This window comes from Boleophthalmus pectinirostris, unplaced genomic scaffold, assembly GCF_026225935.1.
Source record: "Boleophthalmus pectinirostris isolate CB_2022bp ecotype Guang Dong unplaced genomic scaffold, ASM2622593v1 HiC_scaffold_14, whole genome shotgun sequence".
NCBI classification, from domain to species: Eukaryota; Metazoa; Chordata; class Actinopteri; order Gobiiformes; family Gobiidae; genus Boleophthalmus; species Boleophthalmus pectinirostris.
This window is the reverse complement of record NW_026571047.1, coordinates 17,034,733-17,061,766: the sequence shown is the minus strand read 5'-3', so window position 1 is coordinate 17,061,766 and position 27,034 is coordinate 17,034,733. Positions and strand designations below refer to the sequence as shown.

General features: G+C 40.6%; 1 protein-coding gene across 21 annotated transcripts in view; it reads left to right on the top strand.

Moving 5' to 3' along the window:
- tcf7l2 (transcription factor 7 like 2) overlaps nucleotides 1–27,034 on the top strand; it is a 90,027-nt gene that overhangs the window by 25,669 nt on the left and 37,324 nt on the right. For 13 of the 21 annotated variants that reach the window (XM_055150089.1, XM_055150088.1, XM_055150093.1 and 10 more), the window contains exons 4-5: nucleotides 3,319–3,420; nucleotides 10,611–10,670. In XM_055150089.1, the coding sequence (XP_055006064.1) occupies nucleotides 3,319–3,420; nucleotides 10,611–10,670 (162 nt within the window). The remainder of the gene's footprint in view (nucleotides 1–3,318; nucleotides 3,421–10,610; nucleotides 10,671–27,034) is intronic. The other 8 variants (XM_055150099.1, XM_055150096.1, XM_055150095.1 and 5 more) reach the window with 1 other exon arrangement.

Below are 27,034 nucleotides of genomic sequence, written 5' to 3'. Positions count from 1 at the left end.
AGCGGTGTGTCCGTTAGCAGGGTTGGTGGGTCGGTGGTTGCTTTGGCTTGGGCAGGGTGGGGGTCGGTGAGAAAGGAAAGGAAGGAGGCCAAGGAAGAGGCGGGGCAATAATAAGTAGGGTGCTGGGGTGCTAGCCAGGGCGCCTTTTTCCTTGGCATGCTTGTAAAACTTGCAGTAGAGATTAGCGTGTGAGAATAGCAGGACTGAAGTGGAGCCTCTTGTCAGGACATGCGTTCTGGCAGCGTCCCCCTATAGTCCCCTCAGTGTCCCCCTGCCCCGTAAGCGATCATGGGTGTCACCTTCACGCTTCTTAACTGCCTACTCACAACGCGCACCTCCTCGACCTCTGACAGCAGCTGTGTTCAAATATCTCTGCCATAAATAATGCTCTTATTTAGCATTCCTGTGAATATTTGTTTCTAATGAAGCCTAGAAGGTAAAAGAGAAGCACAAAGTTTAATTTGAGCTCTCTCCAAATTTACACACTTGTAGCTTATCATACTTGTCTTGAATGATCAGACTGATGGCAGCCGTGGTACTACCCTGTCCCGCTCCTCTCTCCCTCCTCTGCCACGCCTCTCTTGGCAATTAATACCCAGCGTGGGGGGTCCATAAAAAACCCACATGAACTCAATTCTGGACTTTTTTACAACCTCTCCATTTTCCACTCTGAGGACATACAAACAAGCGTAAACAAACTGGGTTTTTAGCAGTAAAAGCCGACTTGGGGTCATAAATGAGTGGTAGTGGTGGAGAAAGAGCAGGCAGAAAGCAGTTTTTTTTTTCTGGGCAGGGGCTGTAACCGAGGACACGGAGTCAATAACTCCCTCCAGCGTCTCTCACTGGCAGGCACCCCGCAGTGAACTCTCCGCTAATTACCACTGATTTAGACGCAAGACTGTGGAGGGGTCGCGACACTCTCCCTCCTGGACCAGCACGGACTCACACACGTACACGTACACACACATACACACATATAGACGTGCATACAAACCAGCGGTCACCCAGACATCGAATCTAATGTGCCCACATCACCACACTGTCTGGGGCTGATCTAACCAAAGGTGCTAGCTTGGCTCTTGTGGTTTGTATATAATAACATGACAACCCTATAGTTATACAAGACAGGTACAGTTTCAGAATGTTCAGAATGTTTCACTTTTCATGGATCGTATAGCTATGGGTTACTATGCGTGATTAATCGCAATTGAATCAAAATCACAGTTTGAAATTTATGCAATTTTGTAACATAATTTCTGCTAAACAACAAAATATCCTGACTTATCCTGCTTACATACTGCTGTCCCTGTAGTTTAGGTCTGTACAAACGTGTTCTGAAATGTGATTCTTGTATTTATCAGTCCATACTTCAGACTTTTTGACTATTTCTGGACACGTATAAAATGTAAACTTTGAACAAAATCCTGTCATTCAAGGACAAATTGCAACAACAAAACTTGTCAGGAAAATAGCATTTACATATTTTACCCAAATTATTCAGTCCTAGCCCTTTCCACAACCTTCAGCCATAGTTTTCCAAATGGTATTCTTTACATTTTTGCTGTTCAATTACATTTACCTTATTGACACAATGCAAGAGCAATGACCCCTTTCCCTCAGACAAGGTGGCTGTGACATTGATAAGACATGTCAACCATCAATAGTGTATGAGGTCAGTCAACAAAGTGACAATAACTCATTTCAGATTTTTAAACACTACATTTAAAACTAGAATATTCAGGTTTGCCGTCGTCATCAGATCAGAAGGGCTCCACCCTTTTTTATAACACACATATGTTTCTCATGACCCCGGGTTGAGCTTATCTGCTGCCGTGGGCCGTGAGCGAGACGGCAGGGAGACACTCTGATAGGGCCCGGGTCAATCATTGATGAGGAGAAGAGCGTGTACGGGCACCATGCTCCAAACTCTTTATGGTTCACAATAAAAAGGCCAACGAGACACCTTTGTTACACTAGGTCATGACTCAGGCTGTCCACATGGCATACCGGCACTTACAGGTCCAATATTACGTAAAATTGACTCTTGTAAACTTTAAGCCATAGAATGTTGTTACCTTATCAAAACCATACCTGGAGTTGTGTTTTGTTTCATTCACACATGTTTGAGTAATCCTGTTTATTAGTCATGAAGCAGCTTTTGTTTAACAGAGATTGGAAATTCCAGGGCTGAAATTATTATTATGATTCTAGTGAAGGTGTATGGAGTTTAAAAACACCAACTGGAGCATTTCCTGTATTACCACATAACATCACAAGAGTGTTGTCTGTTTCACAGAGCCTAAATATGCAGGGCTTGTGTGTTAAACATGTGTGAATCAAATAAAACACAATTCCAGGAATGTTTGTGATGGCGAAATCAAAAAATAGTGTAATATGGGCCCTTCAGAGTATTCATAATGTCAGAAATCTGTTATCTGTTAACATTTTTGAGCTGTATAAATACTGAAAAAGTATTGACACATGTGGTCTAACAGTGATCATAAAGAATAGGTTGATCTATTAATTACCAAAATAGGGAAAATTGTGTAACTTCATTGTACCATTTGAGAACCAACAGAACTGAGGGCAGTTGAACACAAAATTAAATAACTGTTTGCTGGAGTATATATTGTCTTTTATCTGTGCAACTTTTTGTACAGGTCAGCCACCTGCTTTTCTCCATGGAGATTTTATTGCTTTGCCTGGAATGTTCCACAGTTTTGTATTTCCTTCATTATAGGTGTTTTAATAACTAAGTTGGGTTGCCTTAGTATTCACAGATCTGACCTGTACCTTAGGTTGCCAAAATAATGGCATAATAATGTCTGTATGATAGAATGTCATACTGTGGAACAATAGATATTATTACTAATTATTAACATCTCCTTGAAGAGAAGAAGGTGTGCCTTTAATATTTTTTGACCATGAAAGCGACTGGACTGAACAGAACAAGGGCAACGTTTTTTGTTTATATGAATATTGTAAGATAAATATGTGACAGATTTGTACATAAAATATTATGTTTACAGATACTGCAATAATCCCCAAAACTCTGATATATTGTTCAGCACTGTGTTTTTACTGTTAGTGTAATTAGCTGTCTGTTTGTTAGCCTTGCATGCTCGAGGCCACTCCATCCTCTCATCTGCCTTCACTTTTTGATTTGCTCGTCTCATGTATTTTAAGTTCACGCAGTCATACACCACCTCTTAAGAAATGTTGTCGATTCCTCTGTTTTTGTCCTTTTGGTTTGATTTTTTGCATTGTTAACATGTTTTGTTTTCTTTCTTTCCATTGTGTTTCCTTTCTGCCATTCAGTACCTACAGATGAAATGGCCCCTGCTAGATGTTCAACCAGGAGGTCTTCAGAGTAGACAAGCACTTAAAGATGCCAGGTCACCATCACCGGCACACATCGTTGTAAGTAATCCTCCCACTCCGCACCTTTTCCTCTGCACTGCTCTGCTTTTATGTTGTTGTTGGTATTCATGTTTAATGCTGGACCTGATTTTCAAACTGTGAAAGAAGGAAATAGATTTTTAAAGGTCAATTGACTCTTGTGAGCTTAAAGTCATGTTATAATGCTGCTTCCTAATCATAAATATATCTGGAGTTGGTTTATGAGCCTGTCTACCTCTGAGTGTTTTCAGTTTGAGAAAAGACCTCAGCCTAAATATGCAGGTTTTGTGTGTTAAACATGTGTGAATGAAACAAAACACAACTGGAGATATGTTTGTGATGAGGAAACAACATTATAACATAGATCAGAAACCAGAGTAATATGAGCCCTTTAAATCTAACTTGTTCCCAGCTCCCACAAACCCTTTGGCACATTGCTAGTATTCACATGCATGGCTTTGTTGACTACTACTAGAGCTTAAGAACAGCCTTTTCAGACGGAGAAGTGAAGCAGGGTGGACCAACCTTAAACTGCCAATGAGCTCTGATCCCAAAGCATCATATAGTGACTCACATGGCTCTTGTGCAATAGATAAATGTTTTCTAATGAGATTAAGACAGTGTGTAGTGGTGTGTTTTTTCTGGTTTAGCAATACACTTTCTTGAGTGAAAACAGTTGGGTACTTCAGCTTTAAAGGTGTATTATGTCATTTTTCTGGTGGAGGGTCTATTAAAAACATTCCTCTGTGGAGATGTTATTGCTTTGTATGGAATGCTTCACAATATGGTTTTAAATCTTTCTATCTTCTTGGAGACCAAACCAGACCAAGTTACAAGTCAGATCTATGGAGAGGTGACAAACTGTAATTTAAAAACTGTGACGTAGAGCTGTTTAATGTTGCACTGTGGAACATTCCAGGCAAAGAAATGACATATCCATAAAAACAGACCTTCAAACTAAAAGTTACATAGTGCAGCTTTAAGAGGATGTGGAAGCTATCACCAATGCACTCCTTTCTGATGTCATGAATAAGATTTGATCTGAAAAGAAATTTTGTGTTGACCACATTGCACAAATCCAGAGTAGCTTGAGAGTGTTTTTGTAGGAAAGTGTGGGCGTTCCTTGCAGATTGATTAGCCTATTCGTGGAGTTGAAGAAGCACGCTGGCACTGGAGTTTGCCTGGACGGCCATAGGGGGCATACGCTACACATAAGAATTACAGAGCATCCACCTAAGGCATGTCAATATCTGAAGAGGGTAGCGAGCACCCGAGCGAGCACCGAGCATGAACTTAGCAGCTAGCCAAAGGCGTGAAGTTTTGAAGAGGTCAGCAAAAAGGTTGAACTTTGGGAGGTGTTGTGTGTTTGGTCACAGGGTTAGCTGGGAAAATCAATGAGAGTTGGGGATTGAGCAGAATTAGTGAGGTGACGGAGAATGCCCTAAGCCCATATTGGCACAGTTGTTACTTTTGTTCCAGCGTTCTTCTACATATCTTATGAAAATTTGTAACGATTTTTTGATAAAGAAAAATCTGACTTTGTAAACTTATGAATATAGATCATTTCCAGTGAAAGAGTGCTACTGTATTGTTGGTTATAAAAAAAGACACAGCAGAATTGTATGTGTAATTTCCAACTTCCCTTTTGCATGGATAAATAAAGCATGTCTTGAAATAGAAATGAAAATGTTTGTCAAAAATGAAAGCAGGTAGTGACATTACTATTGCTAACAGCAGGCGTCCCTTTTCTCTGCTTGTGATGCTCATGATATTTTTAAACCAGAAGAGTTCAAGGGTCCTCTTTTACTCTGGTGTTTTGGAGGAGCAGCGTCTCAGCTCTTATGAAGTCATTAAACTGGTCGTGGGTTGCAAAAGCTGCAGGTAAATAGTTGAGGTTTGCGGCGCTCTGAGTCATGCTGCTGTAAATACTTCCCACCTTACATGTTCTGAAACCACCAATGAGAAGCACACTTAAGAGATACTTTTACACTGGGATTGTACTGAATCTGGATACTTATCTTAACTTTTTGGACAAATTGGGCTTTTTGGTTGATGCTGAAATTCCTTTTATTTCATGTGGATAGTAATAGGTTTGGATTTTTACAAGATTTATAATGAAAAAATATATATTGTGAAGTGAATTTAGGAGGGCCAAAAGCACAGAGATGTGTTGTAAAGTTATCAAATGTCTGGTGTCTTTGATTTGTCCATTAGGTGGAATGTGCAGACAAAAGCCAGAGCAGAACAGAGCTGTGGGAACCCCGTTAAATGAATATTGTTACAAGTGCTGACAGTGATCAATATAAAGGAATATATTGTAATATTTGTGGTCATATTGCCCAGCCCTACTGTGTTCTGTTTGATAGAGTACACAGGCTGCTAAGATCAGAGGCACGCTGCTGTTGCCGCATAGACACACACGGTTGCTGTTAGCACAAGTGATGAAATTGAATGTGAAATGCAGCTTGTATTGTTGGCGCTCCTTGCACCCTGCTCCGGCATCTACCTCTCGCCGAGGAGGAAGTGTGATTGGATGTTTCCCAGGTTTGCATCATACGCCTGTCGTACATATAGAAAACTCAGATTAGTGTGGACAGCTACGTGAATGCCAATGATAACCCCACGCGGACTCCCACTGGTGTCACTCACTCAAGCCCTCTCTTCTCTCTTATTCTCTACAAGATGGCCTCCATGTTCCACTACGTGATCTCCTTATCAATAAATTGGACTGTAAACGGTAGTTTCTCTTTGTTTACAAATGCGGAGAAACACTCTGGCACCTTGACCTGTGCTGCCTGCAGCGCTCGCTGCTGCATTGGCAGTGATAAGGCGCCGTCGATGGGTCTGCGTGATAAGGCCGATCTGAAGCCTGTGACCCTTACACAGTTGAAACAACAATAGAAAGTAATAGATGGCGCTGTGATAGAGCTGTAGAGCTGTGCGATGGATGATGCAAACAGGCTGCTGTGGAGTGCTGGAGGAGGAGAGAGAGGAGAGAGAGGAAGTGACCTCACGCAGCTGGTCTTTGGGAGGGCAGGCTCGTGCCCCTGTTTACCATGCCCTCAAAGGGGGCCACGCCGCTGCCTTTGAAGTGCCTGACCACCCCGCAGGCTGCCTCCAAACCTGCCGCTCCTGAACTTTTATGCCATTGGCTCAAACTTATTCAATATTTATTCACCTATTGATGTGTGTTTTTGAGGGGTAGGCTTCAAGACACATTTTTTCTGCCTCTCGCAGTTCCTGAGGGAAAGATCACAGACAGTCCCTGCTTGTCAACTCTCTTTTCATTGTGACGTTTTAATTTGGCATTATTCTCGTGGACAAACATATAAGGAGCTGCCCATTTTCATAATTGTTTATTTATGCAGTGACAGGTGCAAATGATGCACACAGCAGACAGCACAACACTAGAGACAGTGGACACCTCATCACAGAGTCTTGTAATGTTCACTAACGCACGTCCAGAATCACATATTAACCACAGAGAAACACAGCAATCAAAGTCACTCCAATGGAATCATGTTTCTTAATTTGACTGGGAATTGGGGCAGAAACTCGCATATGTTAAGAGCACACGCACCAACTGCCTCCCTGACGCTCACGTGCGCACACACAGCACATGCACGCACAGCCGCGGTCTACAGCCCAGGCCCGGCCCAACAATGTCTCCATTGTTTTATGAGCTTTCACTGGCAGCAGGGGATGGCTGGAGTGTTAACCATTTCCCCACTGCGACGCATTGTGCTTGCATGTGTGTGTGTGTTTGTGTTTGTGTGTGTTTGTGTGTGTGTGAGGTACTGAGGCATGCGATGAGGGAGAGGGAGGGCACTCGCGCTAAGTGTATGGTAATTACAGTGGAGGAAGTGATGGAATCTGGCCATTTTTACGGCAGCACAGACCTCCCACCTGAGCCTGTCCAAAGTGAGCATGCTTTTTGACTTCCATTGAAGCACACTTGTTTCACTGAAGAAATGTCATTGAGTGAAAAAACATGTTCGGATATTTCAAAACAGCCAAGAATGTATTATATAAAATGACACAATAGCTTAAATTCCTGTTGAAAAATGTTCAGGAGACAGATCACATTTAGGGCTTTTGACCACGTCCTGTCCGCTCTGAGGCCTGTGGATAAAAGGGGGCTTCCGGTGGTCTGAAAGGGCCGCGCACCTGGACTAAGCACACAATGGAGAGGGGCTCTGGGAGGGCTGGCCTTGTCCGCGTTAATGAGAGACCCCACGGACAGCGCACATAGCAGCACACAGTTTAATGCACTTTACCTACAGAGGCCAGTGTACTGTAGACTAACACTGGGCTTTCACTTCATTTACCAAGTCACTCCTCAAATACTTTCACCTGACTGTAGCTCAAGTAGGGTTGTCAAAGTATCAAAAATCACATACTAATAGTTACAAAAACTACAATTGTAAGTAGATACTTTTCATATCTTGTATTGGTACAAAAAAAAAAACACATAAGCAGAACAATTTGACCTTTCCTGAGTAGTTTTATAATGATCTTTAGGAGCTTTATCAGAACTAATAAAAGATCACATGGTAAGATAAAGAACTTATCTTGTCTTATTTTTCTATTCTCTAAAAAAGAGCATTTCTTCAGTGTTGAAATCAAGTGTGAAATTTTAGCATTGTGACAACAAGAAGCAATGTTTCTTCTATAAAGCTGCATTGTGGAATCTTTTAATTTTCTCTTTTTGTTAGTGTCCTTTTTCTGTCACAAGATCTTTGATTTGTTTTTTTCCCAAGAAGGAAAATGTCTTAGAATAACTTAACAGGCATGGCATGGCCTACATTGATCCTTATCCTTAACCTTCTGTAAACAGTCATAGATTCCAACAGTTTTTGTTTAGCCTTACAAAATCTGATTTATTTTAAATTTTTCAGACTAAATTTGATTAAGACTAGATTAATCAAAATACAATAACTGTATTATGGAAATTTCCAAAAGTGTTGCTGCTGAAAACACAAAATGAAACTTCAGAATTCATCTTTTTGAACCGATAAACTGCTGTGTGTTGCCTCTGTGTCTCCTCCAGACAAGAGGGGTCAAAGTGACACCAGAGTCTGGGGCCAAAATGCAGCCGGTCGAGACGTGGCGTCAGTCCCGGGCTCTGAAACAATGAGAATGGGAGCACCCTGGTCTGCACCCTGCTCTGCACCCTGCTCTTTGTGTGTCCAGCAGCAGCAGTCTGGGTGGCTTCTCCTCAGACAATCCACTCAGTGTTGGCTTAGTCAGCAACAATACCACAACAATGCCTCAAGTGTGTGTGCTCTGTCCCACAAGCAGAGAGCTTACACTGACCAGCCATAACATTACGACTAGTGATATTTCAGCTCAACAACTGAGGATCTCCACCTCAACGCACCTGTTTGTGGAGACAGGGCTGAGAGATACGGCCTCGATATCGATCAATAACAATTTCCAGTTTTATTTAGGCCTATCACAATAATTACATAATTACATATCGACTTATCATTCAATATATGACAATAATATAACAACAATAACAAGAGTTTTTGGGTTCAGTACTTTTGTCTTTGTGCTAGTGGGACTTTTTTGTTATTTTTTATGAGATATGATAAAGTTTTAGCTGTAGAATGTTGAATTATGAAAATTATACAATCTAATGACAAAAGTGTTCAATTTTGCTATTTATTTGTTGCAGCCAATTTTTTTTCTTTTCTTAAATTTTTTTTTACAATATTGCACATTTAGAATACATTTTATGAGTAATTGGCATCAATATCATCATTTATCGTGACAGGCCTATCTTTATTTTGTCTTTTAAAATAGCTTTCAATTGAATTACATAAACATAAGATGTACTTTAATCCAAAAAGTCAAATTTGAATTGTTGAATTGTTGTGCTTCAAACGACATTCTTTTACTGACAGAGGATCATTAGAATTGCACAGCCCCAAATTGAAGTGTGTAGTAAAGTAAACCTTTTATCTGTAATTAATTTGATGTGATAAAAGCATAAAGAAATAGTGTCAAGATTTTGGCAATGGAACACAGTAGTCACCAGTCAGTAGCTATAGGCGATATGCCAAATCATATCACAATTTCGTTTTAATCACAGTTTTAGTAGAGGAGTAGAATTCATTGATAAGGGGTTGTGTGTTTATTAGCCATGTGGTGCTCATAATGTTATGGCTACCAGTAATGTTAGGCCTATTAAGAAAAACTGCTGAAAGACTAGTTTTTACACCAACTATATTGAATTGTGATCAATAATGAGTCACCCGTTTGTAATCAACGTGAATAGCTTCCTCTTGTGTTGAAGGCTGTTATTGTCTTTTCTGTGGTATTTGACCCTTGCCCAACCTCAGTGAACTTAAGCTGCCACTCCACGGCGGACATTTAAAAGCATAATGCATATTTGTTTCTGTGTGTTTCCGACAAGAACTGCTGTGTGAGGCTGTTATGAAAAGTTATCAGGCCGACCCCGGGGTCAAGTACGAGCACAAAGAGAAGGAGTTGTGCAGTAGCGTTTAGGTAGAGAGGACTTTTAGTAAATACAAGACCGGCTGCTTTTGAATGTGTTGAAAACTAGCTTATCCTGTCTGTTTTTTCACTTACATTTTGTCATAGTTTGATGTCTATCGATCAAAGTTTGCAGAAATCTTTTAACATGGATGAAAGAGAAAATATCCAATATAGCATTTTATTACTGCAGGTTGTTAGGCATTTGGTTTTGAGCTATGCTGCTTACAGAACACAATGGTCACTGTGAAAATATTGAAAAATTCTGACATTTTTTAATCATGCGAAAACTAATATGATAATTTTTAGCTTTCTATTGACTAACCATGGTACCTATTAACAAACACATGTAAAACTATGAATGATTTTTGTTTCGTTTTTATGTATGTTCAATGTGCCTCATTCTTTCCAAGCTTAACCCTATCACTTAATAATCTGTGTTCTATATTGTTAAATCCTGCGCTACCTAACAGCATGAGACCATTAACATCAATGTAACCCAGTTTTCTCCTTTCCTTTCTGTGTAAAATTACCTATAATGTGGTCGAACAGGCTGCAGAGACAAGCTCGTAGTTTAAATAACTAAAAAGCCATGGGATGTCAGATTTCCAAGGAGAATGTTGCTTATTCCTGAGACTGAATGTGAAGCTTCTGTATGCATAAAGCTGAAATAATTGTGTGATCTGGGACCACTCATCTTTGCCTTTCAGGGCCCGCTCTGCTGGGAATACCCCGGACAGTCAGATGTGAGCCTATATCAATTTCATTTGGTGAGAGACCTCCTCCAGAAAAAAAATGCTTGATATTTTGAATGATTCTGAATCTGCTCTCAAATCCTAACACAATTTCAAATCAAAACGAAATCGGGCTGATGCAAATTACTGCAATCCAGGTGAAGGGTGTTGGTTGTTTTGATAGTAAATTTCACATTCGTCTCTGATCAAAGTACGTGATTAAATTTTAAAATCTCACACGGGAAACAACCGGCTGTTTTTTGTTATTTTGGCTTTGTTTGGTTTTACAGTCCTTTTTACATGTAAAGAATACTTGTTTGCAGTGTCAAGTATCTGGGTCATTGGGGTGACAGTGGCTTTGATGGTCCTGAGAAACTTGTGGTGCTTTTTGGAGTTTTAAGAATAGAAATAATATTCTTTGGACTGTTTTGTCTGTAATAAAATCAGCTAAATTTAGTTATTTACTGTATTAAGTGATAAAATTTGAAGATTTCATTTCAGAATTCAAATGAAAAAAACATTTAATCTCAAAAATGGGTAGATTTCAAACACAATAATGAAAAGGAATATTGACTAGTTGACATTTTATGCTATTGAATTTAAATAAATATAAACATTTGATGATTTTATTTACTATTTTAATCCTTCATAAATAATTTCAGATTTTATAACATGCTGGAAGTTTTTGATTAAAATGCTTCAGTATTCAATGAACTTATTAACCCATAGATTATAACAATAGGCCAGTTTGAGATTGCAGGGTAAAGGTGATTAGAAATGAGAAAGCAGGGGAATTCTTTCTAGTTACGTTTTGTTGCCTTTAAACAACCATTCGCAGTCCAAGTAAAGAAAGTTATGCTTAATTTAATCTGTTTGAATTAGAAAAAACAACAACATTCTCTCTGTATGCAGTCACCTCACAGCCCTCTCGTGAGTAGTTCAGGTACCTTGCTAGAACTTGTTTGACGAGGTCTGGCAGATTGGCGCTGGGCGTGGCTGTCTGTTTCTACACATGTGTGAGTTTGTGTCTCAGAAAATACACCTTTTGTGTCCTGCAGCCTGCGTAATGTAATGGAGAGTGGTGTATTGTGTGTAACATTATGACAGTGACTGAGGTGTGACTATAGTAGACTTTGGTAGGTCATCTTAGGATAGGACAATACAAAGCTTTGTTCTACTTTGCACTGTTATCTTCAAATCTACCTCTCACCCTTGGTTTGGAAAAATGTACAAATGTTGTAATCTAGGAATGTCACCATATCAAAACATTACATTATTTTGCAGTTATTCATGATTTTTAACACAACCATAACCAAGCAGCAGTGAAATCCAGCCTTTTTCACATTATCAGAGAGATCACCATTGTTCTATTTTGACAATAACTTTATGAAAACAAACGTTACAAGTGTTAGATGAATGATATTGTGACAGCTAGATATTAGAGATTAAACTTTTTTATTTTATTTGTTTTGTTGCTTAGTTCTTACAGTTATATTCACATCTATATACCATATCTATTCTATAAAAGTACTCATTAAAGTCATTATTTTCTTTTTTTGTTGTTGTCTTTATATGAAGCCTGTTAACAAGAAATGGGAGTGTCTCTTATTATAATGTGTGTCAACATGTAAAACCAATAATAATAGCTCAAGTCTCATTTAGGACTTAAATTATTGCGTTATGTAAATGAAATGCTGTTCATTCATTCAATCTTTAATTCCTTTACATGAAATAACAATGCATAGCTTTAATTCTAGTCTCTACTTTTACCTTAGGCTATTATTATCCACCTTAGCTGAATCTAAACATTAGCTTAACATGCTAGTGGAGCTAAAAAGCCGCTAACTAGCAGTGACAAAAAGCATTGCTCCGTCGCAGCGCCCGCCCAGAGCCTGAATGACAGCAGCCTCCCAGCACAACTGTACACTCAGCGAAGGCCCGATTCACTGGGAAACTTGTTGTGACAGAACTCCAGGTGTCTCATTGTTGGAGCTGGCATGGTTCAACAGATTTACCAATTAGCAAGTGGGCCGAGGGCACGGGAGAGGGAGGGAGGAGAGAGGAGACAGGAGCTAGGAGACAAGAGGAGGGAGGGAGGCTGGATCGTTTGACTGTAGTTATGGAATGAGGCTTTGCTAGCGAGGGGGAATGCTAAGAGTAAGAGGGAGGGGTTAGCAGTCAGCAACGTAACGCTAATTTGATGCTATTTGACTATAGAGCAAAATGTCCAGAGAGATACATTAGCATAAACAATGTAAAAATGTAAACAAAAGAGGTGTCAGGATACTCTTGAATGGACGCTAAGTTTGGTATTTAGCATCTTTAAATCTCTATTAGGCTAACTGAAAATTCTGATAAGTGACAACACAATGTGGAGCCTTATATGCCCAAGGAACATATGTTTTGAAAGAGTGTACATGTAATAAATATTGCTAACTATACTATATACAAACCATCCAGTCTCAAAAGGTCAAAATATTAGGTTTAGTCAAGTCTATACTATAAATGCAGCTCTGTAGGACAACTTTTACTCTCTGACTTTGAGTACAGGTTAGACATTTTTTTTATACAACACAACTGTTTCTTTTTAGCTTTTCAAGATTATTTTTTGTGTTATTGTTTGCTTCTCTCAAGTAATATGATATAAACAACATCCGTCTCCAGAAGTGCTCAATTGTTTTTTCAAGCCCCTCTTGGCTTCTCACTCCAGTCCGAGGCAATACTGACGGATTAAACACAATGTTATTGGTCTCACTAACTCGGCTTTGTTATTGCTTCTTGATTTCCAGGAAGTGTGGAGTGAACTTTGGGAAACAAGGTGAAGTGATTAAGTGGAAGTCCCTGGGGTGGCTTTGGAGTTTGGAGTGTTTTTTGGCTCTAGACTGTTATTGCAGTAACACATGTGGACATACACAAGTTTGTTTGGTTTGCATTGTAGATTTATTTGTGCAAATAAACATGAAGAAGAGGAGAAAGTGCTACTAAAAATTGATGATTGTACTGCCTGGGATTTAGGTTAGTAAAGTAATGTATTGATAAGTGGTGGGTGGAATGTGGACCATATGTTTTCTTCTTATTAGCTGAATATTCTATATGGCTGGGAGCTCTAGTTTAAGCATCTGAGTAGAACAACATGCCAATATCTAGCGGTCATGCTAGCATACATTTTCCACATTAATCAAACAGCATACATTTCTATAGGTTGTGCATTTAGAAGACAGTACATTTCCGAATGCTTGCTGCTGTTTCATATCAGGGACCTGCCCTTAAGCATTTTGTCATATTGCAGCCAATGTTTTGGGGAACACATCTGACCTGGCTTCACATTCTAGTACTTTATGTACTTTTAGTGTTGAAATCTAATGCTTTGTAGGAAGCCACACCAAAACCATTAGATTTGGCAACTGCAGTTTGTGATAATAGATGATTGATTTTTAAGTATTACCTGTCAAAGAACCAAAGCCAAAATTGACTTAAGTGTAAAGTCTATGAAAACAGAGAACTTGCACATACCTTGATTTGACAAAGTGTTGGTGATAGGATTTTGGAGGATGGGAAGTGTGAAAAGTTTGTGTGGAAAGTTAGGATAAGAATAAGAATCCAGGCCAAATTCCCCAAAGAACAATTTATAGCTATGGATGAGTACACTGTCACAGTCAGATGTGAACTCCTCTGTAAGCTTTGGTGGGACGCTCAGTGATTCTGGTGAGCACTTAAGCTTCACTTTTCTGATACCCACCCCTTATAACCGGCGCAGGGGCTTTCCGTTTGGAGTTTTCATGGCTAAACATCGTCTGGCTCACTTTCCTCTGTCACCCTACTCACATATTCTCCTCTAGGTTTGGACACAACACGACTACCCCCCTTCCAATTTATTCAGTTTTGTTCTACCACAGCCGTTCCAGCGAAGACCTATCTGAACTTTTGTGGGATTTGTTTGGCTCCTGTTTTGATGTGCATGTTGTTATATGCGTTTTCCCCTCCCCTCTCCATCTTCTAAAGTCTGTGTAGTCGACAATGTCTGAGTTGCAGGCCTCGCTTTTGTCTCTGCTTGAGGAGAAAAAAAACAAATTTGATGTGAGACTTCTTCCCTACCCAGCCAGTTTCTTTGAGCTTTTTGTTGTTGCTCTGTTTTGTTTTATAGTCCTGGAAGTTTGGGACAGTTTCTTTTTGAGGCAGGTGATGCAGAGAATTGACTTGCATACCTGCGCAGGTGTTCAAATAGTTTTTATTTACCCAGGGCTTTCGCAAAACTGTATGTGAAAAGATTGTTAAGAATGCCTAGAATCAGTCATGCAATAGCAGGAGGTAAGTGTCCTCACTCTAGGATACCTCAAGATGAAAAATGATCATTCAGAATTTCTACACATGGCTCAATACTGACGTTATCTGGGCAGCTAGTCTAAACTAATATGTCAATGCACTTTTTCTTATCATGGAGATGTGCTACTGGCCGCGTATCAAGTTGGAAAAAATGCAGGGAGAAATGCATGCTGGGTAAAAGAATAAACAAGCCTGTCACCAAAGTTGGGGAAAAATCCTTCGTAGCGGCGTTACTGTCAAAACGCATCCTCCATTTCATACATTATTAACATTACCTAAACGCATTATTTGTGTATTTATTCATTCATTTGTCTTGTTAACATCCTCCCGGAGTGAGATAAACAGCTGCGGCCAGACTGGATGTGTGACAGTTTGTGAGATTTGAATAAAATAGTCCCGGCAGCGTGATGGGAGTGAGACAGCAGCAGATTCGGCGGACACCCAGACTTCCTCTCCAGGCTCATTAAGGGACAGTACGAGGCGATGATGTCGGATAGTGCGCACTTTACCGCCGCGCCTTTTTCTTTGAACGCCGGCGCCCTCTTATCTGCGACATGCTCTGTTCCTCCATAACAAGAACGTGCACGCTCCTCCACTGTCTCCCAATCTCCACGTGCACACTCCTGATGCCACACACACGCCCGGCATTCACTTTGTGTGGATGGAAAACTCATAAAGCTCGTTCGCAAAATTTTGGCAGCTTTTGTTGTATTTTTCTCCCGTGTTATCGAAAAGCCCCATAACGTTGTCCCTCTTTCCCCCTGTTTTTTACTGCAGAGACATCACAAATGGATATTTTAATTGGAACTTTTGGCACTGTCTCCATCTTGCGTTGGAACAGCAGACAAGTGAGTGGTTGGCCCAGGCTGATTGGTGTGTAGCGAGCCATGCCTAAATCAACTGGCAGCATGAATAGCTCAACTGATTCTCAGAGGCATTCACTAGAATCCATGGCACTTTTTTAAACAAAAGTCTTTCTATAGAAAAAGTCTGGGCTAACCAACACGAAGGAGACAATACCTCCTGCCTCCTTGAAGCATGACTTCACCTTTGTTTTCTCAGGGCAGTTTACTTATCTCACTCTCAGATGAGTTTTGACTGGCATTTTAATTACAGATTTTTAAAATGACTGTGAAATATGGGTTTTAGCTTGAAGTGTTTGTCCTCAGTGAGATGTTCGATAGCATCATAACAACAGCTATCTGATCAATAGTAAAACACAAACTAACATTCAAAAGAAAGCATATTGAAAAGTCCTGTTCTACTATTGATGTTTTTTTATTCTTCTGAAATGTGAGTATGTCTAAATAGTTTATCCACGCTTGTACCTTTTGGACATTTTTAAGAATGGAATTCTTCCTTTTCCTGTGTTGTGGGAATAAGGAGGAAATGGATCAGTGGACCCAGATGACATGTTAGGCCTGACTGCTGCTCCTGAGAGAGTACCTCTTGGCTTGAGCTCAGCACTGTCTAATGTAAACCACATGCTCGTGTGGAGCATCTGCATAAGCACACACCTGTTTAAACTGTGCACACTCGTCACCTCTAACAGTAAAGTCAGGCACACTGGCCCGGGCCAGAGGCACTGTCTACAGCAGGTTAATCCCCCTTCACATAATGTGCTCCTTGTGTTTAGATGGAGGAGAATAGGTGTGTGCAGGTGGTGCTGTGTGATCTGTGTACTAAGCCCATGTAAATAAGTGTTATGTTTTTATGTGTGTGTGTGTGTGTGTGTGTATTTGTGTGTGTGTGTGGAGGGCCCTCTCTCTCTCTCTGCTCTGGAGTCAGTGCTGTGTAATTACCTGGCTGTCTGCCACAGTCCCACCAGAGCACAGACACAAGTGGAGCAGTGTCTTACACAATGTAACCGTCCCAGCAGCCCATCTGAAGCACTGGGCCTGTGCTGCTGCAGCCTGAGGTTCAGACAGCAGGCCAGAGCACACATCCACACATATCCACACAGGGTCATGGGAGATTTACAAAGCCATTTCTATTGAAGATCCATCTAATGCTTTTTGAGCTCCCTCACAATAGCTGGCTTTCCATAAACATATTTTATTGACATGTTGAAGTAGCATGTTAAGCATGGATTATCAAATCAATTAATCACAGATCCATCTTTTTAAAGTTCCTTCTATTGATATATATATTTTTACTTCCACACCTATACACCACACACGCATAAGGGCATGCACTTTTATGGTTAATTACTTCTTACAAGGGAGCAGCAATCCTATCAGCTGTTTACCCATTATAATGGATTGTATCTTCTATAAAATTTTATAAATTGTAGTCACAAAATAATAAAAATAATATGTTTGTGCAAAAAGTATGTAGAGATAGGTGTGTGGATCCACCTAGTGCAATGGCACGCGGAGATGTTTGTGTTGAGTAATGCCTAATAGACTCGTTTCTATGTTGAGTGACAGATCAGGAAATGCTGCACTACTGCTACAGGCTCGAACACTTTTAACAGACAGACACAGACGGAAACATGGCCGGCCAATCAGAGGACAGGAGACGCTCGGAGACAGATTTACAGCCCTGACCTAAAGAACACTTCTCAACTGTCGTGCGTCTTCAAGTTGCTTCATCAGCCACCAAGGCACCCCCCACCCGCCCTCTGCACTCATAACCTACGGAGGCCCCAAGTCCAGAACGCACATACAAACGCTGTGTCAGTCCGCCATTTGAATTGTTATATCTCCTTAGCCTTGATATGAGCAAAAAGGGAGGTCTCGGCAGAACCTGGCACATCAAAGCCTACCTCCCCCTAGTCTTACAAGTTGCCTGTCTCTTTAGAGGCTCCCTGCACCAGAGAAGGGGATTGGAGAGGCAGCAGCCGCAGTAGGTTCACGGCTGGAATGAGTTTGATGGACTAATTGTAGCCCCCAGTGGACACAGGCACACATCACAGTGGGCTTGCAGATTGGGAGAACTAAATATGAAGATGTGAAATGCTTTGCCAATCGCTATCATAATAGTACCAACAGCACATATTTAAAAGGATTTATCTTAACCTTGTAACCTGTTGACAAGTTAGAATTTTATGGGTTCAAATAAATTAAAATAAATTGATGAGCCCCTAAATATTGGCAAAACAAAAAGGATGATCCAGTAAATTCAGTAATTGACTTATTCTTACTTACTGACCTTTCTTTTTACCAGTTGAAAAGTCTGTTTTATGTACAAAATATTTCAAAAGTGTTCAGGCAAGTTGCCATAAAATAAAATAGAAAGGATGAGCCTCCAAATGTTGTAGCCATTAAAACGATGTATATATGTATATGTGTTTCTAGATGAATGAGAAAAGGCGACTTTTACTAACAACACTTGAATAGTCAGTTCAATGTTTGTTTACATTTTTAACAGAGGAGCTTAGGGCTAACATTCACACTGACAGTTTCCTCAGGCGTTGCACACAAGATGATGCAAGCCCTTCACCATTCCTTGATGAGGTGCATGTTGGTCAGTGGATGTAATAGGCATATTCTGATTGTGCCTGTAAACAGAACAACCACTACAAAGAAAAAAACAAACAAAAACATTTTACCATTGTTGTTTCTTACCAACAACATGACCAACTGCCTTGAGTGGTGATCAAAAAGGCTTTGAACGGCTAGCTTTTTTCTTCATCGGCACCAAAAAGAAAACAGGATCCCAAACTTTTGAGCATGCATATAGTTTTTATTTTCCCATTGCACCCCTCTCCCACTATCAGTTTGGCAGTTGTACATTAAGCCGCAAGAGTGAAGCACAGTTAAAAGAAGAAAGGCGCAGGGAGATGACATCGGCAAGGAAGCGCCTGGTGTTGGGTAGGGCCCTGGCTGCGAGAAAATCAATTGCAGGGAACACTTCCATACACGGAAATGGCACAATGGGAGGGAGAGCAGGGAGTAAAGACTTTTTTCTGAAAAATGATGCATTTGTTTTACCCAGGGAGACAAACAGCAAAGACGAGGAGAGAGAGAGAAAAAAGCTCTCTTCTGAACATCTTTTGAAAAAATGCTCTGTCTTTGGTGAGGTTGAGTTGTGTGGTTAAGGTTTGTTTTATCCAACTGTGCGGAAGCGTGTGTATCTGTCTTTCAGGTCTCTTTTGAGTTGAGGCGCAGAAAGACTACTCGTGGCATGTTCAAGGGCACTCAGTGGACACACATGCCCTGCAGGAGGCGGAATTATGAATACAACATGAGTAAACACACACCTACATATACTATTAAAATAGTAAGCCTAGTGCTTGGCAAGGGACCATTGTGAGGAGTAATTTGAGCCGGTCCGTAGCAGTTCAACCTCCCTCTTCTGAGGTCACTGATAAAGACTTGTGTCAAATCGGCTCTAATTTGCCTTATAGTGGAATGATTTGCACATTGGCAGTAATGTATTCCTGTGTGCATTCCTCCAATACAACCCTTTTAGTATTCCGTTTCGTGATAAAGGATTTTTTTACACAGCAGCTGTGAACAAAGAATACAATAGCTCACAAACTCGAAACACAATTCCAAGACTGAGCCTTGAATGGCATTCAGACTGCAGTGTGACTGAGCGTGCCCATTCAGAGGAGTGCGCAGCGGTGGAGATGCTATCAAGTTGCCTGCAGATGGAGGTCAGTGTGACTGGCACAGTTGGCACCTTGGCACTGGCAGCAGTGTGCAGAAGCACTTAGCTCTGCATTGACTGAAGGGGACCGGGGAGCAAAACGTTCTTCTCATTTCTCTCGTTTTTTGATTGTCTGCGCTTCCTGTTTTGAAAGCCATTAAGGAGCAAATTTCCTCACAGCGAGAGCAGAGATGAAAAGGCCCTGTCTTTTGAATCATGTCCAAGCACAAATGTGAAAAAGAGAGGGAATGATAGCTATCTGTAAACATCTCTGTTCGAGGGGTCGACGGAAAAGGAATTGTGAGGGGGAAAATGATACATTCATTTGCGTTCTTCTTTTTTGATTTGCTGATGAAAGCGATGCTGCAGTTTTTGTTTCACACCAGCTGTATTGCTCTATTCACAGCCACATTAATGTATGAGGGCAGGCTCAGATAACTGCTTCTCTCCCAGCCCTTAACCCCCTTCCGAAAAGGCTTTGTGACATCTGCATCCACACATGTCCCATTCACTCCAGCCACAGAATATTTATAGAGCTTTTGTCATCCATTCACTGTCTCGGAGCGTCTGATCATGTACTTTACACGTCACCAGAGCAGTATTTGCTGCATTATGAGGACATGCATGTATTTGAACTGGACCTGGCTCTGGACTCAGTCACTTTCGATTTTGGCATATTTCATATTTACACCAGTTTCCTCTCAGCTGTGCCTGCTCCTCACAGCAGCAGTAGTTTGGTGCTAGAGACTCTTTCTCCTCCCTCTCCTGTCTCTCCCTCCTCTACCCCTCACTGCCCCAAGCCTGGCCAGTCTGTGCCTCTTAATAAAACTGACAGGCTCTAATTGGGCTTAATTGCACCCTTCGGGCGTCGTCAAAAGGAGTGTTGCTAAACAAACTGCAGGGTCTGCAAGCAGGCCAGCCAGTCCGCTCAGCCCCAGCATGTGTGTGTGTACCCACCATAGTAGTACTGCTAATATCTGTGTGTTAAACAGCACATTAAGAATGTGCACCAGTAAGCTTCTGATTTAGCAGTGTGGGCGTCTCTGAGGCTGGGATGTAACTGGCCTATTCACTGCTCACAACAGAACAAGAGCTTACAAGTCGAGAATCTTATGCATTCAAGCAGCAGCATCACCTGACTGTGAACCTCTGTGCGCTCACTCAGACAGTAAAACATAGTACGTCTGTCTTTGAGGAAGTGTCGACAACTCCAGGTGTCAGAAAAGCCCTTAAATCCTTCTATTATACAACAAACCAAGCAAACAAATCCCCCCCTGCTTTCCTGAGCTATAGGCAAAAGGCTACAGCCTAGCACCCCAGCAGCGCCCCCTCCTGGCTGACAGACAGGGGGAGCGGGTCTCTCACTAAGGCCATATTAGCCTCTGCTGGGTCACCGAGCAGGATCGATGCTCTGATTGAGTCACTGAAAATGGCTCCCTCTATGTTTGTGTGTGAGCGCTGCTCTGTTTGTGTGTGTGAGCTGCGGCTGACCCCTGACGCTCTGACCTGTGTGGAGACAAAGAGATAATCACATTGTGCTGCCCATCTACCTATAGACCTATAGAACCTATACTCATTATAGCCTTTCACTGGCTGCTTTTGCTATGAAAAGTTTTTGGAGTTTGTTTTGAAAGCTTTCATCGACAGGATCATTTTGGTTGTGTACAGGGCCAGAGAGCGAGGAGCAGAGGGGAGGACACAGGGAAAGAGACCGTCTCCAGTGTTTTTGTCCCGGGCTCCAAAGTGCTGTAATGATGCAGTGGCCAAGCTGGAGGCCCTGTAAAGACCAGGAGCACCTCATTTCAGCGGCCTACTGCTGTTTGGTGTCTGACTCTGTGCCTGTGTCACCCCTTCTTTTAGGATACGAGGCACAGCACATAATTAAGATACACAGCCCAGCGTGGCCTGAATATATAGCCTGAAAGTATAGAGGAGCACAGCAGCCGGCCTCAATCGCAGCCTGTGGTTCAGTGTTTGGCTGCAAGCGGTGCCCGGGCCTGCTCCAGTGTGTGTGTATTTGTGTGTGTGTGTATGTGTATTTATGTGTGTATGTGTGTATGCGTCTGTCAGCGGTCGGAGCAGCGTGCTATAAAAGGCTGGTGAGCAGAGCCATCGCCTCTCTGTGTGCAGGGGTCACGCTGAGCCAAACGGAGCATGGCTTCCAACACGTACTCTCTCCACTCTAGGAGATTCTGTGTGTGTGTTTAAAGGATGGCTGAGCAGTACTACTGGTACTGCAATATCAGCAAATATATTGTCCTTATGTCTAGAAATGTCATGTATGCAGAAGTACATCCCACCGAATCTCTTTCTACTCTGTCAGCGGGAATATGTTGTCACAGAAATCAGTAATTGTCAAATGAAATGGGGATTTTGTTTAGATTTCCAACTTGAGTCTTTGATAAGCTTTGATTTTGACATAGTTTTGAAGGGACATACTCACATTTTGATATTGTGGTGTTGTTTTTGTTATTTCTTTTTTATTTCCTAGGGAATTTCAATTCTATTTTGGCATCATAAAAGGATTTTCAAAACCTAAAACAATAAATGTCAGAAATAGGGCTGGACGATTTACATAATTTTGTCATATAAAAAATATATATAGATATAAAATAAAATGTGTTCAATATTAATTTCCTGAACATAAACAAAACAGACTTTTAATCATAAAATTTTCAAAAGAAAAACTGGCAGATGTCTTACTCCACATCTTGTATTTTCTGTCATATTAACCCATAGTTTGAAGCATCCAACCCAACTGCCCTGACCCCACACTCGCCCCCTTTCTGTGCCCTGTCCTGCTCTGTGTCATATATAATCCTGCTTTCTGGGGGCAATAGCGTGTATCTGAGAGGACACATCCTACTGCCCACTCCCCTGTCCCGCCCCGGCCGTTCCAACGCTTTGTCAGCCCCTAATGATAACTATCCATCAAGAGCAGAGGCGCCACTCTTTGGAAATGAAGATGGATTGAATTAGCGTTAAAGTGCCCCGACCGCCGCATTGTGCCCATAACCCGTGATTACACTGTCTCGCTAACGCACTCACTGCCCCTCCTTTGAGCAAGGCATTGAACTTAACACATTCGCACCAGTGTTGATTACAAGGTCTGCGGTCTGGGTTGATTCGCTTCATGTGGTCACTAATGGCAAGTGAAGGGGCCGGTCGTTTGCGGTAGATTAGAACGTCGCCCCCTGTCTGCGTGTGTGCGTATGTGTGTGTATGTGTGTGTGTGTGTGTGTGTTCCCATGCTTTGAATCAATAGCAGTGATCGAGTCATTGTAGCCTCATTGTAGCAGCAGTGAAAACAATGCAGAAGGATTAGGAGTGTGTGATTTGGTGTCATTGTCCCAAACACAAAGCGGATCACGTGACTGCAGCTCATGTAGCGCTTTCGGAAAAGGGAGGGGGAATTGAAGAAATGCAGATGGATAAATTTATGGACTAATTTACAGCATTTTAGTGCATGTAAGCTGTGACATTCAATATATAAGTGCATTGATCAATTCATTCCAATCAAATTTATTTAGAATAGAACTTAAAAAACTGAAGACTTTATTTTAGTTTAGCTCAAGACAGCAGCATGTCTCAAATAAACTGGAACAGGGACAACAAAAGTACTACATTTTGCAACAATAGACATGATACTTTGATTTTTATTCTATTTTTCTATTTTATTTTTAATGTTCTTCAAATACTTTTTCTTCTTTTTATTGACTTATATAAGATGTGTTTATCTACCAGCAACCACTAAACTGTTTACATTTTTTTAACTTTCTCAGTCGAGAGTAAAGAATGGCTTTATTTAGTCAGTGTAAAATTGTTTATTCATAATTCACACAAAAGTAAAGAATGTCTTTGTAGTTTTTTTAGTTCACATAATAATAAAACAAAGCACACATTTTATAGGAAAAAAAAACATACAAAATCAAGTATATTTTACTTTTACAGCAAGAAAGCTTCAACAACCAGTGCTTAGTCTGCTTCTGCATCTCCCTTTTTTGTGGAAATTGGTTTGAAGTGTTTGTTATTAAAGACATCCAGGGAAACTCCAGGAAATAGACTTAATTTCATATAGGGGCACATGACTCAGGGGATGGGAGTCCAACCAATTAACCCCAGCCTCACTCATTAAAACTGCCTTTTCATGGCCAGAAGCAGCTCATAAGCTAACACGCTACATGAAAGCACAAATTTGTCCATCCAAAACTCTTAAAAGTAATTGGAAAGGTAGATATGAAGGGCCAGTAATGGGGTGACACACTGCAGTAAAGTGGAGTTGATTATTGGGAGTAAGAAGAAGTCAGTCATCTTGTGGACTGTAACTCTCTGAATGTATAAGCAGTAGAGAAAGGGCAATAGTATGCACAAGATCTGCATAGGCTGACCCCTCTGGATTAGCGCCGATTCACTCCTGGGCGCCATATGGTCGGTGGATATTCGGAAAGCAACTGTGGCGAGATAAAAACACATGAATCATTATTTACCGACGCTAAATGTCACAAATACGCTGCACATCTCAAGTGGCAAAATGTACTTCTAATTATAACGATTAATAAATAATACAAAATCATATCACTTAGGCCTGTCACAATAACACATTATTTGCCGTAAAGTAAATATAGACGATAAAAGATAATATTGAAACTAATTTATGTCACTAACTACCGTAACTAAACCACAAAAAACGATTCTAAATGTACAATATTTAAAAATTCATGAGCTGCATTAAATAAACAGCAGAATGAAACACTTTCGTACTTAGTTTGCATCTGTAATCTTAACTTAAAACTTAAATCTTAGCCACAAAATAATCAAAAACTCCCAATAGTGCAAAGAAAATGTACAGATGACAAATATATATCACATGTTTAGTATCACTGGTTAACTTTTGAATACAATGTGCGGTTTTACAGAGATTTGCTAATTCAGTTTTATTAATTCATTATTTTTATTTATTTCATTTGTTAAAGGACTTGTTTTTCTTTGTCACTGTAAGGTCAGAAGTCATGGGATTTCTTTTACGCATGCATTTTTAATTGTAGCGTTCAGCATTGTTCAACCTGTTCCATTGTTGTTTGGCCACTAAAGGTTTCTCATTGAAAGTCCATTTATGCCAGCAAACAAAAACATGAATATTAGTCATAAGATAGCCAACACAGCCTTGTAATTACACATGCACTGTCCTGACTTTTTATTTCCCCATTTTAAATCACGTCTCCTGGCCTTTGTGTGGACAGCTAATGGGTTAATGCAGTGGCAGTGGCTAGTTTCATGCCAACAGACTGTGTGTGTGTGTGTGTGCGTGCGTGTGTGTGTGTGTATTCATGGAGCCACATCCAAACAGTCCATCTCTGTCATCTGCAGCAGAATAATTACTCACAGATAAACAGCATTTGACCATTTTCACAGGGATCTAATCTGACGCTCTGTGGTGGGGACAAGGCCAAATCCAGTGTAATGCCATGATCACTTCTGTTTGTTACAATCTCACTCCAGATCTGTGTTTCAAATCTCTACTAGAGTTAAAGTCCTGTTAGGTCTAAGGATTGCCCAATATTTTTGGAAAAATGAACACTGCTACTGTTTACTGTTGCTGTTACATTTGATGTTATGGCCACTACGAATGCTTTGCGGTCTCTGTGATGACAACTACCATCGCACTGCTCTTTCAGACTAAAACAACGCTCACTAATCCTATTGCTTTGTTATTGTCATTTTTTTCTATCCACATTGCTACAAAAAAGAGGCATGGGACGATACTGGAATTTGGAATCATGATTATGACCAAAATAATTGCGATTAATGATTATATCACGATTAATATTAAAGTTGCTGACAGTTTTAAAATGTTACAGATATGAATCATTTTAATATTATGAATTGGTTCCATATTTAAACAACTTATAGAATCTTACCTTGTTATAAGTGAAAAAAAAATCAAAAACAAAAACAATGATCTAGAAGAGATATCTGGATAATGGATAACTGGCTTTTTTCTGAACATTCCTGTGTTATCACGATTATATAAAATGTCCCACGAGCGATTATTTTCTACCCTTTTTTATCACGATATTATTTATTGTCCCATCCCGATAAATAAATACTCTAAACCCTAACCCTACTACATCCTTTATTGCCCACTTCAATACTGACAAAAACAATTCTCAAAATTCTTATTTGCTTCCCACTTTAGGTACATCGTAGGTATTTTATTTTTTTTTTCTTAAAGATGTTTTATATTAATTTCATTTTCTTTCATTCAGATTTAGTTTGACGATAGCAGACAGAGCGGTGTGGGCTTGTGGAGGTCAAAGTGGCAGTGAACTGGGAGTATATTAGTTACAGCCCGGTGTCCTACGTGTTTTTATCTCCTTTTAGCTCGAAGGCAAACGGCATCCGAAATCTGATTATCCTCCATTATAAAGAGTGATATTTTCATCCCCACGCTTCTCGGCACTGCGTCAGAGCATTTAGTCGTCTTAATGCCGGGAAAGGCCTGCTCTTGTGACAGATAGTAGATATTCGTAACATCGTCTGTTTGGACATTTCTGTCTTTTGTGACATGGAATAAAAGACGGGCGAGAAAATATAAAGCAACCAAATAATGTCAAAAGATCAGAAATCAATGTACCGCGGGAACGTGATCCGCTCAGCTCCTCGCACCACCCGGCCTCTTTGCATTATGGGTGTCTTTCTGTGGCGGCCAGAGTTGCTTGTGTTTGCCCCCGTGGAGATGTAACTGAAGCATGAGGAAGCCAGCCGACAATGTTTGGACACGGAGCGAAAAATAGCCTTTTACTTAAAGGTTACGGCCGAGGTCTATAGAGTTACATGTTCATGAGTTTGGTAATGCACAGGTTTGAGTTTCATGTTTTGATGTAGTTGATGTGCTCGGACAGGAAATGATCAATGAGGAGTGGGATAAAATGGGACTTTGAATGGAAGTTTGGGTCAGATGTAACTAAATGGACGGAGAAGACTGGTGCAATTGATTGGGACAAATGTTTTAGCCTGACAGGAATGTTAGCATGAAGAGGTTTTACTTTGTGTATTCTTTTTGACAGTCCAAAAGCAATGCCCAGGGTCTCAAAATAAGTCCTGTATGGTTTAAACAGTCATTAATGTTAAAGCTGTGTAATATGTTATCTCTGGACTTAAAAGGACATAGGGAATTTTCCCACTTTTCTATCAAAATTGTAGGTCACTGCAGGGGATGTCTGATATTTGAAGTCATGTTTAAAACAAAATCTATGGGTTATTCGGGAGGTTACAGTGGAGGGTTTCTACTGCTTTGAGAGTTGTGATCTGTTCTAATGAGAAAAAGCCAAGGCAGCTCCACAATGCTTTGTGTCACCCGCTGAGGCGGAGAGATAGACACAGGATTAAAAAAAAGAAAGGAAAAGAAAAAAAAACAATTTCTGGACATTTCTAGGAGATAAATTTAATTTCTTTGCTATTTGGAGGTCTTCTTTGAAAAT